We start from the raw sequence: 16,262 nt of genomic DNA on the forward strand, positions 1-16,262 counted from the left end.
TGGACATGTGAAGGAGAAACAGATATGGTGAAACCACCCCACCTTGTGGCACACTAGAGGTGACCTCTGACCAAGGATTCAATGTGCCATTTGCCATCACCCTCTGTCTTCTTCCCCTGGTGTAGCTGTGGAACCAGGCTAGAAACCATCACCCTCTGTCTTCTTCCCCTGGTGTAGCTGTGGAACCAGGCTAGAAACCATCACCCTCTGTCTTCTACCTGTGGTGTAGCTGTGGTACCAGGCTAGAAACCATCACCCTCTGTCTTCTTCCCCTGGTGTAGCTGTGGAACCAGGCTAGAAATCATCACCCTCTGTCTTCTTCCCCTGGTATAGCTGTGCAACCAGGCTAGAAACCTTGGACAGAGTTCAGTGTCAGACAGATGTTGCAGGAGCTTTGCGTGATCTACTGGATCAAGTGGGCTCGCGGGCCTCTTGGAGACAGGCCCTTTATATTCTAATCCGACAGTACCACATGTTCTGTAAACTCCAGGCTGAGAGGCTGAAAGGAAGACACAACAGAATCACACAGCATCAAAGATCCATTATCAGCGTTCCCTCGGCTCAGTCTGGCCTCAAACTTTAACGGTAACATTCAACACTGACAGATGTTTGATAGTGGCAGTTAAACAGGTCAAAGGTCAGTACTTAGTTACAGTAAATGCAGGAGAGGAATGACTCAAATCAGTTCCCATTACAGTCATAGTTAGAAAGTCCCAATGTTCTTTATGGTGATGCAGGTAGGTCTTTATACTACAGATGGACTTTGGAGGCAAATATGTGGTTCAGTTAGACCATAAAGACAAATGTTTTTTAATGAAAACGACCACAGGGGGTCTTTTAAGTCATAGTGTATAATCGCAGTGCCAGAAAGGAAAATAAATAGCCAAGCAATAGTGTCAGTTCCTCTAAGTCATGTTAATGTCTATATCTCTGGATTTTCTTATTGGAAAAAAAGTAACAGATTAAGAAGAAAAGGGGTGTGTGTGACTCATTCATCTCTGGCGTTGCGTTTAAAGCCTGATGTTTTAAAGCCTGTGGTTTGCCACCACTGGCAGAGTGAGGTAGGGGTGTGTGAGACTTTCTTACTGTCCTGTCTCCTCACATCATGTCCAAGTCCACCTTCTCTGTTCACTGCAGCCTCAAAGAGAGCAGTGACCGAAATTGCACCCTGTCACTTTCAGCTCCCACACCTCCAGTTTGTGTGGACCTGTTCCTCCGTCTTGTCTTCCCTCAGGCCTCATGGTGGCTACAAGCTTCACACTGTCGATCGATGTGCAGGCATGTGCAAGGGCAGGGTATGCTTTTGGGGAGGCAGCGCACACTTTTGTCCACATCGTCATTGTGTTCCACCCAGAGAGGAAGTCCCCCTTGTGTAGTGTAAATCCACTAGGGTCCTGGGGAACCAGACTAGCTAACCAAGCAGGAGGGGCCAATGCACTCTTTTTGACTCTATCTGGCGGCGACGTTTGAACTTCCAGATCCGGTGTTATATGCTTTTTGCTTACAAACACTAGCTAGCTATATGTGTATACTAGCTAGCTACATAGCTAGCTGTGTGTGTATAGTAACTAGCTACATGGCTAGCTGTGTGTATTCTAGCTAGCTACATAGCTAGCTGTGTGTGAGTACTATCTAGCTCATAGCTAGCTGTGTGTGAATACTAGCTAGCTACATAACTAGCTGTGTGTGAATACTAGCTAGCTACATAACTAGCTGTGTGTGAATACTAGCTAGCTCATAGCTAGCTGTGTGTGAATACTAGCTAGCTACATAGCTAGCTGTGTGTGAATACTAGCTAGCTACATAACTAGTTGTGTGTGAATACTAGCTAGCTACATAGCTAGCTGTGTGTGAATACTAGCTAGCTACATAACTAGCTGTGTGTGAATACGAGCAAGCTACATAGCTAGCTGTGTGTGAATACTGATTATACTGTAGATCACTGGCTACTTCCTCCTCCGCAATCTTTGTTTCCGCCCACAGAGAGGCCCTAATGTTTGTTTTTGTTAATTCGTAGGTTGAGTAGGTTTTGTCAAATGTGACTGCCACTGAGAAGCACCTCAAACTTCTCCCTGGTCTTCGGTCAGAGTGGTTGGTAGTCATGCTGATAATAACCTTGGTTTCCTCTCTCTCCAGGTACGACACGCCCCCCTCGAGACGGGGAGGTCCCCGGGGTTGATTACAACTTCCTGTCTGTGGAGGACTTCTTGAACCTTGAGCAGAGTGGAACACTACTGGAAATAGGAACGTTTGAAGGTGAGGATGATGATGGTGGGGATGTTGGTTTTAGTGATGCTGGTGATGAGGATGATGCTGGTGGTGTTGGTTTTAGTGATGCTGGTGAGGAGGATGATGATGATGATGATGCTATGGTACTGTAGGAGTGCAGAAGATAATCTTTCTCTTTTTTAGTAAGATTGTATTTAGGATTTCTGACCTGATAATATTTATTTTGATTATTATAATTTATAAAAAATTATACAATACAAAACATACACATACAAACAGATCACAAGGTTATCCTTACCTAGATTAGTACAGTGTACCACAGTGATACGTCTTCTGTCCTGACAGAATCCACCTGTGTGTGTGTGTGTGTGTGTGTGTGTTTGTTTGTGCGTGTGTAGTGTTAATCTCCTTGCCACCTGTACTATTGTGTTTGGCTCCTTTCTCCCTCCCCCGCAGACAGTGTCAAATACCTGTCCACAGGAGCTGGATGCCTTGCAAATACAAATGTGAGGCAGACCTACGTTCAGTAGGTCTCAATGACATGCCGTTGCATTGAGATATGAGTCCAATTCTCATGCCCAACATTTTTTCTTTCCAAAAATTGTGGCGAGACTTTTAAAATCTATTTTCAAGATGATTTTTAAAGATCGGGATTTACAGTTTTCATCAGTTGTAGATAATGACATACATTTAGAATGTGGTTTTGAGCATGTGTCACTATCTCTTGCATTGCATTGTGGATGGTATTTGCTTATCAATGGGATTTAAAGGAAATAAACTTAAGCAACAGATGTGGTACTGTCCAGTGATAAGCCAGCCATTTGAATGTATACTTTAACAAGGTAAAGTTTCTCTGAGCCGGCCCGTTGTATTATGCTTGTATGCTCTCTGCTCCCTCTCAGTCCAGAACAACACTGACTAGGGAAAAAAGCCTGATTTTCCTGCAGCTGCTTATTTCCACCATTTCAGGACTCTTTGTGCTCTGCCATTGTCTCTCTTTCCACTGCACTGAGATTTTATAGATCCCCTTCCCGCTGTCTTTCTGGATCTATCTCTCTGTTCTTGACCTCTCTGTCCTCTATCTCTCTGTGTTCTATCTCTCGCTCCCTCCCCCTCCTTCTCTCTCCCTCCCTCCCCCTCTCTCAATTTCAATTCAATTTAAGGGGCTTTATTGGCATGGGAAACATTGCCAAAGCAAGTGAAAATGATAATAAACAAAAGTGAAATAAACAACAGTAAATGTCATTATGTCTATATACAGTGTTGTAAAGATGAGCAAATAGTTACAAAAGGGAAAATTACAAAAGGGAAAATAAATCTAGGTTGTATTTATAATGGTGTTTGGTCTTCACTGGTTGCCCTTTTTGTGTGGAAACAGGTCACACATCTTGATGCTGTGGTTTCACCCAGTAGATATGGGAGTTTATCAAAATTGGATTTGTTTTCTAATTCTTTGTGCATCTGTGCAATCTGAAGGAAATCTGTATCTCTGAAATGGTCATACATTTGGCAGGAGGTTAGAAAGTGCAGCTCAGTTTCCACCTCATTTTGTGGGCAATGTGCACATAGCCTGTCTTCTCTTGAGAGCCAGGTCTGCCTACGGCAGCCTTTCTCAATAGTAAGGCGAGGCTCAATGAGTCTGTACATAGTGAAGCATTCCTTCATTTTGGGTCAGTTACAGTGATCAGGTATTGTGCCACTAAGGACTCTGTTTAGCATTCTAGTCTGCTCAGTTTTTTTCCAATGTGTAATTATCTTTTTGTTTTCTCATGATTTGGTTGGGTCTAATTGTGCTGTCCTGTGATTCGGTGGGGTCTGTTTGTGTTTGTGAACAGAGCCACAGGACCAGCTTGCTTAGGGGACTCTTCTTCAGGTTCATATCAAATTGTATTGGTCACATACACATAATTAGCAGATGTTATTGCGGGTGCAGTGATATTCTTGTCTCTGTAGGTGTAGGGGATGGCTTTGTTATGGAAGGTTTGGGAATCGCTTCCTTTTAGGTGGTTGTAGAATTTAATGGCTCTTTTCTGGATTTTGATCATTAGCGGGTGTCGGCCTAATTCTGCTCTGCATGCATGATTTGCTGTTTTACGTTGTAGACAGAGGATATTTGTGCAGAATTCTGCATGCAGAGGTTCAATTTGGTTTTTGTCACATTTTGTGAATTCTTGGTTGGTGAGCGGACCCCAGACCTCACAACCATAAAGGGCAATGAGTTCTGTAACTGATTAAAAACACTTGAATGTTATGTTACTTTTGATGGCATAGGCCTTACTTGCCTTGTCTCTCAGATCGTTCACAACTTTGTGGAAGTTACCTGTCGCGCTGATGTTAATTTTGGTGTCTACATGGAATTTGTATTTGTGGTCCTGGCAACTGGACCTTTTTTGTAACACCACCATATTTTGTCTTACTGAGGTGTACTGTCAGGGCCCAGGTCTGTCAGAATCTGTGCAGAAGATCTAGGTGCTGCTGTCATCAGATCATCAGCAAACAGTAAACATTTGACTTCAGATTCTAGTAGGGAGAAGCCGGTGCTCTCTCTCTCCCTTCCTCTCTCCTTCCCCCTCCCCTCCCTCTCTCATCCCCTTCTCTCTGTCTCACGCCCACCTCCATCCCTCCCTCTTCCTTCTCTCTCCCGCTCTCCTTCTCCCTCCCTCTCTCCCTCCCCGTTCCTCTCTCCTTCTCCCTCCCTCTCTTCTCCCTCTCTCTCTCCCTCTCCCTCCATCTCTTTCTCAGGCATGCTAATGTCCCTGTTGTTGCCTAGGTAACTATTATGGGACGCCTAAGCCGCCGAGGCAGCCCGTGGTTGGGACAGTGATTCTCAGTGATGCTGTGCTCCTCAACGGCCCTCCAGGCTCCCAGCAGTCCACTCCCAAGCGCACCAAGTCCTACAATGACATGCAAAACGCGCAAGTAGGACCTGCAGACTACGAGGATGACGACCAGGCCACAGAAATGAACAACAGTTTTACAGGTATGTCATTTTACATGCCGTCAGACAATTACACATCGACTACCACTACCAAACCAGGCGGCTGTTCAATGGGGGATGTGTGTGTTTGGGGTGTGGGTGAGTTGTGTGTGTGCTCATTTCTATGCACATGCTTGAAAGCATGTGTGAGGGAGAGTGTGTATCTGCGTTTGTGCTCTCCACTCTTCTGCCCTGTGTTGCTGGGTGTCTCTCGCTTTCTATCTTACTCTTGTTCTCTCTCTCGCTCTCTCCATCTTTCTCTCTTGTTTTCTCTCTCTCTCGCGCCATCTTTCTCTCTCACTCTCTCACTCTCTTCCTCTCTCTCACTCTTTCTCTCTTACTCTCTTTCTGTCTCTCAACAACACTTTGTGAATAGTTTTTTTAGGCATAATGTCTGACTGAGTGTGAAATATCACTTGTGTTAACGTGTTAGCCCGGACTGGAGAGTTTGTGAGACAGTCAGTTCCTAGATGGAGTTTTTTTTCTCCTTCTATGCTCACTCTGTGTGTCCTGCCAGTCTGTCAGAGTGGTGAATTAGCGTTTGATCACCCCTGAAAGGCTCACGGAAGTGAGAGAGGGAGGATGAAGTCAGGGAGGGCAAGATAGAGGGGGGTTTAAGAGAAATAGAGGCTGACTGCATGTTCATTGTAGTCATTGGGCCCCATTCCTTTTGGACTAGCAGGCAGGGGGTTTACAGAGGGAGGGAGAGAAAGTTAAGAAAGGAAAAATGTTTAGCAGTCGTGAACCATAGTATATATTTTTGTTGCTGTTGGTTTTAGTAGTCCTATATTGCACACAGTACTCTTAGCATGAATTGTCTTATCATTCCACCCTTAGATTCCCACATTCCTGTTACAGCAGGAAACATAAACCTCCTCTCTGTTTTGTTCTGTGTTGTCGTGCTCCTTACTTTCCCAGGATCCTTAGTTCGTAGTCTCTTCCCCTCTCCCTTGTTGTGCACAGGTAACCCTAGCGACCAGGACGAGAGCTGCGGCGGTGTTCTACGGCCGTACCCCGCGCGCGAGAACGCTCCGTCCTATGGTCTGAACAACGTGGCCGCATCCACCTCGGACAGCGGGCAGCAGACACACGCCCAGCCCCAGGCCTCCCCAGAAGACCCCCTAGGACCCCTGCCAGGCAACTGGGAGATGGCCTACACCGAGAACGGAGAAGTCTACTTCATAGAGTACGTATAATATACCCTAAATCCTATCCTAAGTCCCTATGGCCTGTACCTTAGCTTACACCGAGAACGGAGAAGTCTACTTCATAGAGTACGTATAATATACCCTAAATCCTATCCTAAGTCCCTATGGCCTGTACCTTAGCTTACACCGAGAACGGAGAAGTCTACTTCATAGAGTACGTATAATATACCCTAAATCCTATCCTAAGTCCCTATGGCCTGTACCTTAGCTTACACCGAGAACGGAGAAGTCTACTTCATACGAGATCATACAGGTCGCAGCCAACGAGATCATACAGGTCGCAGTGGTGGGTAGTGTATGGTGCTTTGGTGAGAAAACGGATGGCACTGTGATAGACTGCATCCAATTTGTTGAGTAGAGTGTTGGAGGCTATTTTGTAAATGACATCGCCGAAGTCAAGGATCGGTAGGATGGTCAGTTTTACGAGGGTATGTTTGGCAGCATGGGTGAAGGATGCTTTGTTGCGAAATAGGAAGCCGATTCTAGATTTAATTTAGGATTGGAGATGTTTAATGTGATTCTGGAAGGAGAGTTTACAGTCTAACCAGACACCTAGGTATTTGTAGTTGTCCACATATTCTAAGTCAGAACCGTCCAGAGCAGTGATGCCGGATGGGCGGGCAGGTGCGGGCAGCGATCAGATGAAGAGCATGCATTTAGTTTCACTTGCATGCATTAAGAGCAGTTGGAGGCCACGGAAGGAGAGTTGTATGGCATTGAAGCTCATCTGGAGATTAGTTAAGGTGTCCAACGAAGGGCCAGATGTATACAGAATGGTTTAGTCTGTGTAGAGGTGGATCAGAGAATCACCAGCAGCGAGAGTGACATCACAGAGAAGAGAGTCGGCCCGAGAATTTAACCCTGTGGCACCCCCATAGTGACTGCCAGAGGTCCGGACTACAGGCCCTCCGATTTGACATACTGAACTCTATCGGAGAAGTAGTTGGTGAACCAAGCGAGGCAATCATTTGAGAGACCAAGGCCAATAAGAATGTTGTGATTGACAGAGTCAAAAGCCTTAGCCATGTCGATGAATACGGCTCCCCAGTAATGTCTCTTATCGATGGAGGTTATGATATCGTTTAGGACCTTGAGCGTGGCTGAGGTGCACCCATGACCAGCTCTGAAACCAGATTGCATAGTGGAGAAGGTACATTGACATTCAAAATGGTCAGTAATCTGTTTGTTAACTTGGCTAGAATAGATATAGGTCTGTAGCAGTTTGGATCTAGAGTGTTTCCCCCTTTGAAGAGGGGATGACCATGGCAGCTTTCCAATCCATGGGAATCTCAGACGATACGAAAGAGAGGTTGAACAGGCTAGTAATAGGGGTTGCAATAATTTCTTTAGTTTATTTTAGAAAAAGAGGGTCCAGATTGTCTTGCCCAGCTGATTTGTAGGGGTCCAGATTTTGCAGCTCTTTCAGAACATCAGCCATCTGGATTTGGGTGAAGGAGAAGTGGGGGAGGTTTGGGCGAGTTGCTGTGGGGAGCACAGGGCTGTTGACCGGCGTAGGGGTAGCCAGGTGGAAAGCATGGCCAGTCGTGGAAAAATGCTTATTGAAATTCTCAATTATTGTGGATTTATCGGTAGTGACAGTGTTTCCTAGCCTCAGTGCAGTGGGCAGCTGGGAGGGGGTGCTCTTATTTCTATAGGCTTCACAGTGTCCCATAACTTTTTTGAGTTTGTGCTACAGGATGCAAATTTCTGTTTGAAAAAGCTAGCCAAGGGCTACATATATTCCTAGTTCTCATTTTTTTGAACGGAGCATGCTTATTTAAGATGGTGAGGAAGGCACTTTTAAAGAGTAACCAGCCATCCTCCGCTGACGGGATGAGGTCAATGTCATTCCAGGATACCCCGGCCAGGTCAATTAGAAAGGCCTGTTCGCAGAAGTGTTTTAGGGAGCGTTTGACAGTGATGAGGGGTGGTCGTTTGACCGCAGACCCATTATGGATGCAGGCAATGAGGCAGTGATCGCTGCGATTTTGGTTGAAAACTGCAGAGGTGTAATTGGAGGGCGAGTTAGTTAGGATGATATCTATCATGGTGCCCGTGTTTACGGATTTGGGGTGGTACCTGGTAGGTTCATTGATAATTTGTGTGAGATTGAGGGCATCAAGCTTAGATTGTAGGATGGCCGGGGTGTTAAGCATGTTCCAGTTTAGGTCACCTATTAGCATGAGCTCAGAAGATAGATGGGGGCAATCAATTCACATATGGTGTCCAGGGCACAGCTGGGGGCAGAGAGTGGTCTATAGCAGGCGGCAACGGTGAGAGACTTGTTTCTGGAAAGGTGAATTTTTAGAAGTAGAAGCTCGAATTGTTTTGGTACTGACCTGGATAGTAAGACAGAACTCTGCAGGCTATCTCTGTAGTAGATTGAAACTCTGCCCCCTTTAGCAGTTCTATCTTGGCGGAAAATGTTATAGTTAGGGATGGAAATGTCAGGATTTTAGGTGGTTTTCCTAAGCCAGGATTTAGACACGGCTAAGACATCCGGGTTGGTAGAATGTTCTAAAGCAGTGAATAAAGCAAACTTAGGGAGCAGGCTTCTAATGTTAACATGCACGAAACCAAGGGATTTGTGGTTACAGAAGTCAACAAATGAGAGCACCTGGGAAATAGGAATGGAGCTAGGCACTGCAGGTCCTGGATTCACCTCTACATCACCAGAGGAACAGAGGAGAAGTAGGATAAGGTTTCAGCTAAAGGCTATAAGAATTGGCCCTCTGGCACGTTTGGAACAAAGAATAAAAGGAGCAGGTTTCTGGGCACAATAGAATAGATTCAAGGCATAATGTACAGACAAAGGTATGGTAGGAAGAGAGTACATTGGAGGTAAACCTAGGCATTGAGTAATGATGAGAAAGACATAGTCTCTAGAGACGTTTAAACCAGGTGATGTCATTGCATATGTGGGAGATGGAACAACATGGTTGGTTAAGGCATACTGAGTAGGGCTCGAGGCTCTACAGTGAAATAAGACAGTAATCATTAACCACGGCAGTAATGGACAAGGCATATTGATATTAGGGAGAGGCGTATGGGTCCAGTGATTGGTTGGGCTGGCTGGGGACACGTCAATTCAGACAGTTAGCTTGCCGGGGCTAGCAGTTAGCAGGCCGAAGCTAGCATAAGGGCCTTAAGAGGGACGGTGTGATGGGGGAAAAGTCTGTTTTTGCCTCCTTGTGTGGTGACGTCAATAGACCAGTCGTGGAATTTGTAGGGTTCCAAGTAGCAGAGGGTCCAAGTCCAATTGGCAAAATATGTATAGTGGTCCAAGAAACTGGCCGGTGGATCAGCTAACAGTCCAATATGCTATAGATAGCTAGCAGGCCGCAGTTAGCAGAATGGGCCTTCAGGGGACGTCGCGCCTGAGGGGCTTATTTGAGGTAGATATGTACATGAAGGCAGGGTAAAGTGACCAGGCATCAGGATAGATAATAATAAGGTATTTGAGGTAGATATGTACATGAAGGCAGGGTAAAGTGACTAGACATCAGGATAGATAATAATAAGGTATTAGAGGTAGATATGTACACGAAGGCAGGGTAAAGTGACCAGGCATCAGGATAGATAATAATAAGGTATTTGAGGTAGATATGTACATGATGGCAGGGTAAAGTGACCAGGCATCAGGATAGATAATAATAAGGTATTAGAGGTAGATATGTACATGATGGCAGGGTAAAGTGACCAGGCATCAGGACAGATAATAATAAGGTATTTGAGGTAGATATGTACATGATGGCAGGGTAAAGTGACCAGGCATCAGGATAGATAATAATAAGGTATTAGAGGTAGATATGTACATGATGGCAGGGTAAAGTGACCAGGCATCAGGATAGATAATAATAAGGTATTAGAGGTAGATATGTACATGATGGCAGGGTAAAGTGACCAGGCATCAGGATAGATAATAATAAGGTATTAGAGGTAGATATGTACATGAAGGTAAAGTGACTAGGCATCAGGATAGATAATAATAAGGTATTTGAGGTAGATATGTACATGAAGGCAGGGTAAAGTGACTAGGCATCAGGATAGATAATAATAAGGTATTTGAGGTAGATATGTACATGAAGGCAGGGTAAAGTGACCAGGCATCAGGATAGATAATAATAAGGTATTTGAGGTAGATATGTACATGAAGGCAGGGTAAAGTGACCAGGCATCAGGATAGATAATAATAAGGTATTAGAGGTAGATATGTACATGAAGGTAAAGTGACTAGGCATCAGGATAGATAATAATAAGGTATTTGAGGTAGATATGTACATGAAGGCAGGGTAAAGTGACCAGGCATCAGGATAGATAATAATAAGGTATTTGAGGTAGATATGTACATGATGGCAGGGTAAAGTGACCAGGCATCAGGATAGATAATAATGAGGTATTTGAGGTAGATATGTACATGAAGGCAAGGTAAAGTGACCAGGCATCAGGGTAGATAATAATAAGGTATTTGAGGTAGATATGTACATGAAGGCAGGGTAAAGTGACCAGGCATCAGGATAGATAATAATAAGGTATTTGAGGTAGATATGTACATGAAGGCAGGGTAAAGTGACCAGGCATCAGGATAGATAATAATAAGGTATTTGAGGTAGATATGTACATGATGACAGGGTAAAGTGACTAGGCATCAGGATAGATAATAATAAGGTATTAGAGGTAGATATGTACATGAAGGCAGGGTAAAGTGACTAGGCATCAGGATATATAATAATAAGGTATTTGAGGTAGATATGTACATGAAGGCAGGGTAAAGTGACTAGGCATCAGGATAGATAATAATAAGGTATTTGAGGTAGATATGTACACGAAGGCGGGGTAAAGTGACTAGGCATCAGGATAGATAATAATAAGGTATTAGAGGTAGATATGTACACGAAGGCAGGGTAAAGTGACCAGGCATCAGGATAGATAATAATAAGGTATTAGAGGTAGATATGTACATGAAGGCAGGGTAAAGTGACCAGGCATCAGGATAGATAATAATAAGACATTTGAGGTAGATATGTACATGAAGGCAGGGTAAAGTGACCAGGCATCAGGATAGATAATAATAAGGTATTTGAGGTAGATATGTACATGAAGGCAGGGTAAAGTGACTAGGCATCAGGATAGATAATAATAAGGTATTTGAGGTAGATATGTACATGAAGGTAAAGTGACTAGGCATCAGGGTAGATAATAATAAGGTATTTGAGGTAGATATGTACATGAAGGCAGGGTAAAGTGACCAGGCATCAGGATAGATAATAATAAGGTATTTGAGGTAGATATGTACATGAAGGCAGGGTAAAGTGACCAGGCATCAGGATAGATAATAATAAGGTATTTGAGGTAGATATGTACATAAAGGCAGGGTAAAGTGACCAGGCATCAGGATAGATAATAATAAGGTATTTGAGGTAGATATGTACATGATGGCAGGGTAAAGTGACCAGGCATCAGGATAGATAATAATAAGGTATTAGAGGTAGATATGTACATGATGGCAGGGTAAAGTGACCAGGCATCAGGATAGATAATAATAAGGTATTTGAGGTAGATATGTACATGATGGCAGGGTAAAGTGACCAGGCATCAGGATAGATAATAATAAGGTATTAGAGGTAGATATGTACATGATGGCAGGGTAAAGTGACCAGGCATCAGGATAGATAATAATAAGGTATTAGAGGTAGATATGTACATGATGGCAGGGTAAAGTGACCAGGCATCAGGATAGATAATAATAAGGTATTAGAGGTAGATATGTACATGAAGGTAAAGTGACTAGGCATCAGGATAGATAATAATAAGGTATTTGAGGTAGATATGTACATGAAGGCAGGGTAAAGTGACTAGGCATCAGGATAGATAATAATAAGGTATTTGAGGTAGATATGTACATGAAGGCAGGGTAAAGTGACCAGGCATCAGGATAGATAATAATAAGGTATTTGAGGTAGATATGTACATGAAGGCAGGGTAAAGTGACCAGGCATCAGGATAGATAATAATAAGGTATTAGAGGTAGATATGTACATGAAGGTAAAGTGACTAGGCATCAGGATAGATAATAATAAGGTATTTGAGGTAGATATGTACATGAAGGCAGGGTAAAGTGACCAGGCATCAGGATAGATAATAATAAGGTATTTGAGGTAGATATGTACATGATGGCAGGGTAAAGTGACCAGGCATCAGGATAGATAATAATGAGGTATTTGAGGTAGATATGTACATGAAGGCAAGGTAAAGTGACCAGGCATCAGGGTAGATAATAATAAGGTATTTGAGGTAGATATGTACATGAAGGCAGGGTAAAGTGACCAGGCATCAGGATAGATAATAATAAGGTATTTGAGGTAGATATGTACATGAAGGCAGGGTAAAGTGACCAGGCATCAGGATAGATAATAATAAGGTATTTGAGGTAGATATGTACATGATGACAGGGTAAAGTGACTAGGCATCAGGATAGATAATAATAAGGTATTAGAGGTAGATATGTACATGAAGGCAGGGTAAAGTGACTAGGCATCAGGATATATAATAATAAGGTATTTGAGGTAGATATGTACATGAAGGCAGGGTAAAGTGACTAGGCATCAGGATAGATAATAATAAGATATTTGAGGTAGATATGTACACGAAGGCAGGGTAAAGTGACTAGGCATCAGGATAGATAATAATAAGGTATTAGAGGTAGATATGTACACGAAGGCAGGGTAAAGTGACCAGGCATCAGGATAGATAATAATAAGGTATTAGAGGTAGATATGTACATGAAGGCAGGGTAAAGTGACCAGGCATCAGGATAGATAATAATAAGACATTTGAGGTAGATATGTACATGAAGGCAGGGTAAAGTGACCAGGCATCAGGATAGATAATAATAAGGTATTTGAGGTAGATATGTACATGAAGGCAGGGTAAAGTGACTAGGCATCAGGATAGATAATAATAAGGTATTTGAGGTAGATATGTACATGAAGGTAAAGTGACTAGGCATCAGGGTAGATAATAATAAGGTATTTGAGGTAGATATGTACATGAAGGCAGGGTAAAGTGACCAGGCATCAGGATAGATAATAATAAGCTATTTGAGGTAGATATGTACATGAAGGCAGGGTAAAGTGACTAGGCATCAGGATAGATAATAATAAGGTATTTGAGGTAGATATGTACATGAAGGCAGGGTAAAGTGACTAGGCATCAGGATAGATAATAATAAGGTATTTGAGGTAGATATGTACATGAAGGTAAAGTGACTAGGCATCAGGGTAGATAATAATAAGGTATTTGAGGTAGATATGTACATGAAGGCAGGGTAAAGTGACCAGGCATCAGGATAGATAATAATAAGGTATTTGAGGTAGATATGTACATGAAGGCAGGGTAAAGTGACCAGGCATCAGGATAGATAATAATAAGGTATTTGAGGTAGATATGTACATGATGACAGGGTAAAGTGACTAGGCATCAGGATAGATAATAATAAGGTATTAGAGGTAGATATGTACATGAAGGCAGGGTAAAGTGACTAGGCATCAGGATATATAATAATAAGGTATTTGAGGTAGATATGTACATGAAGGCAGGGTAAAGTGACTAGGCATCAGGATAGATAATAATAAGGTATTTGAGGTAGATATGTACATGAAGGCAGGGTAAAGTGACTAGGCATCAGGATAGATAATAATAAGGTATTAGAGGTAGATATGTACACGAAGGCAGGGTAAAGTGACCAGGCATCAGGATAGATAATAATAAGGTATTAGAGGTAGATATGTACATGAAGGCAGGGTAAAGTGACCAGGCATCAGGATAGATAATAATAAGACATTTGAGGTAGATATGTACATGAAGGCAGGGTAAAGTGACCAGGCATCAGGATAGATAATAATAAGGTATTTGAGGTAGATATGTACATGAAGGCAGGGTAAAGTGACTAGGCATCAGGATAGATAATAATAAGGTATTTGAGGTAGATATGTACATGAAGGTAAAGTGACTAGGCATCAGGGTAGATAATAATAAGGTATTTGAGGTAGATATGTACATGAAGGCAGGGTAAAGTGACCAGGCATCAGGATAGATAATAATAAGGTATTTGAGGTAGATGTGTACATGAAGGCAGGGTAAAGTGACTAGGCATCAGGATAGATAATAATAAGGTATTTGAGGTAGATATGTACATGAAGGCAGGGTAAAGTGACCAGGCATCAGGATAGATAATAATAAGCTATTTGAGGTAGATATGTACATGAAGGCAGGGTAAAGTGACTAGGCATCAGGATAGATAATAATAAGGTATTTGAGGTAGATATGTACATGAAGGCAGGGTAAAGTGACTAGGCATCAGGATAGATAATAATAAGGTATTTGAGGTAGATATGTACATGAAGGTAAAGTGACTAGGCATCAGGGTAGATAATAATAAGGTATTTGAGGTAGATATGTACATGAAGGCAGGGTAAAGTGACCAGGCATCAGGATAGATAATAATAAGCTATTTGAGGTAGATATGTACATGAAGGCAGGCAGGGTAAAGTGACTAGGCATCAGGATAGATAATAATAAGGTATTTGAGGTAGATATGTACATGAAGGCAGGGTAAAGTGACCAGGCATCAGGATAGATAATAATAAGCTATTTGAGGTAGATATGTACATGAAGGCAGGGTAAAGTGACTAGGCATCAGGATAGATAATAATAAGGTATTTGAGGTAGATATGTACATGAAGGCAGGGTAAAGTGACCAGGCATCAGGATAGATAATAATAAGGTATTTGAGGTAGATATGTACATGAAGGCAGGGTAAAGTGACCAGGCATCAGGATAGATAATAATAAGGTATTTGAGGTAGATATGTACATAAAGGCAGGGTAAAGTGACCAGGCATCAGGATAGATAATAATAAGGTATTTGAGGTAGATATGTACATGAAGGCAGGGTAAAGTGACTAGACATCAGGATAGATAATAATAAGGTATTTGAGGTAGATATGTACATGAAGGCAGGGTAAAGTGACCAGGCATCAGGATGGATAATAATAAGGTATTTGAGGTAGATATGTACATGAAGACAGGGTAAAGTGACTAGACATCAGGATAGATAATAATAAGGTATTTGAGGTAGATATGTACATGAAGGCAGGGTAAAGTGACTAGGTATCAGGATAGATAATAATAAGGTATTTGAGGTAGATATGTACATGAAGGCAGGGTAAAGTGACTAGGCATCAGGATAGATAATAATAAGGTATTTGAGGTAGATATGTACATGAAGGCAGGGTAAAGTGACCAGGCATCAGGATAGATAATAATAAGGTGTTTGAGGTAGATATGTACATGATGACAGGGTAAAGTGACTAAACATCAGGATAGATAATAATAAGGTATTTGAGGTAGATATGTACATGATGACAGGGTAAAGTGACTAGACATCAGGATAGATAATAGTAAGGTATTTGAGGTAGATATGTACATGAAGGCAGGGTAAAGTGACTAGGCATCAGGATAGATAATAATAAGGTATTTGAGGTAGATATGTACATGAAGGCAGGGTAAAGTGACCAGGCATCAGGATAGATAATAATAAGGTATTAGAGGTAGATATGTACATGAAGGCAGGGTAAAGTGACCAGGCATCAGGATAGATAATAATAAGGTATTTGAGGTAGATATGTACATGAAGGCAGGTTAAAATGACTAGGCATCAGGATAGATAATAATAAGGTATTTGAGGTAGATATGTACATGAAGGCAGGGTAAAGTGACCAGGCATCAGGATAGATAATAATAAGGTATTAGAGGTAGATATGTACATGAAGGCAGGGTAAAGTGACC

The 16,262-nt window shown here is 42.4% G+C and overlaps 1 protein-coding gene across 8 annotated transcripts in view; it reads left to right on the top strand.

Moving 5' to 3' along the window:
- The window catches only part of LOC135527932 (membrane-associated guanylate kinase, WW and PDZ domain-containing protein 1-like), a 212,993-nt gene that overhangs the window by 137,405 nt on the left and 59,326 nt on the right, over window positions 1-16,262 (top strand). For all 8 annotated transcript variants that reach the window (XM_064956605.1, XM_064956606.1, XM_064956603.1 and 5 more), the window contains exons 3-5: window positions 2,137-2,256; window positions 5,000-5,209; window positions 6,170-6,392. In XM_064956605.1, coding sequence (XP_064812677.1) covers window positions 2,137-2,256; window positions 5,000-5,209; window positions 6,170-6,392 — 553 coding nt within the window. The remainder of the gene's footprint in view (window positions 1-2,136; window positions 2,257-4,999; window positions 5,210-6,169; window positions 6,393-16,262) is intronic.

Source organism: Oncorhynchus masou, chromosome 33 (assembly GCF_036934945.1).
Source record: "Oncorhynchus masou masou isolate Uvic2021 chromosome 33, UVic_Omas_1.1, whole genome shotgun sequence".
In the NCBI taxonomy this organism is placed as follows: domain Eukaryota; kingdom Metazoa; phylum Chordata; class Actinopteri; order Salmoniformes; family Salmonidae; genus Oncorhynchus; species Oncorhynchus masou.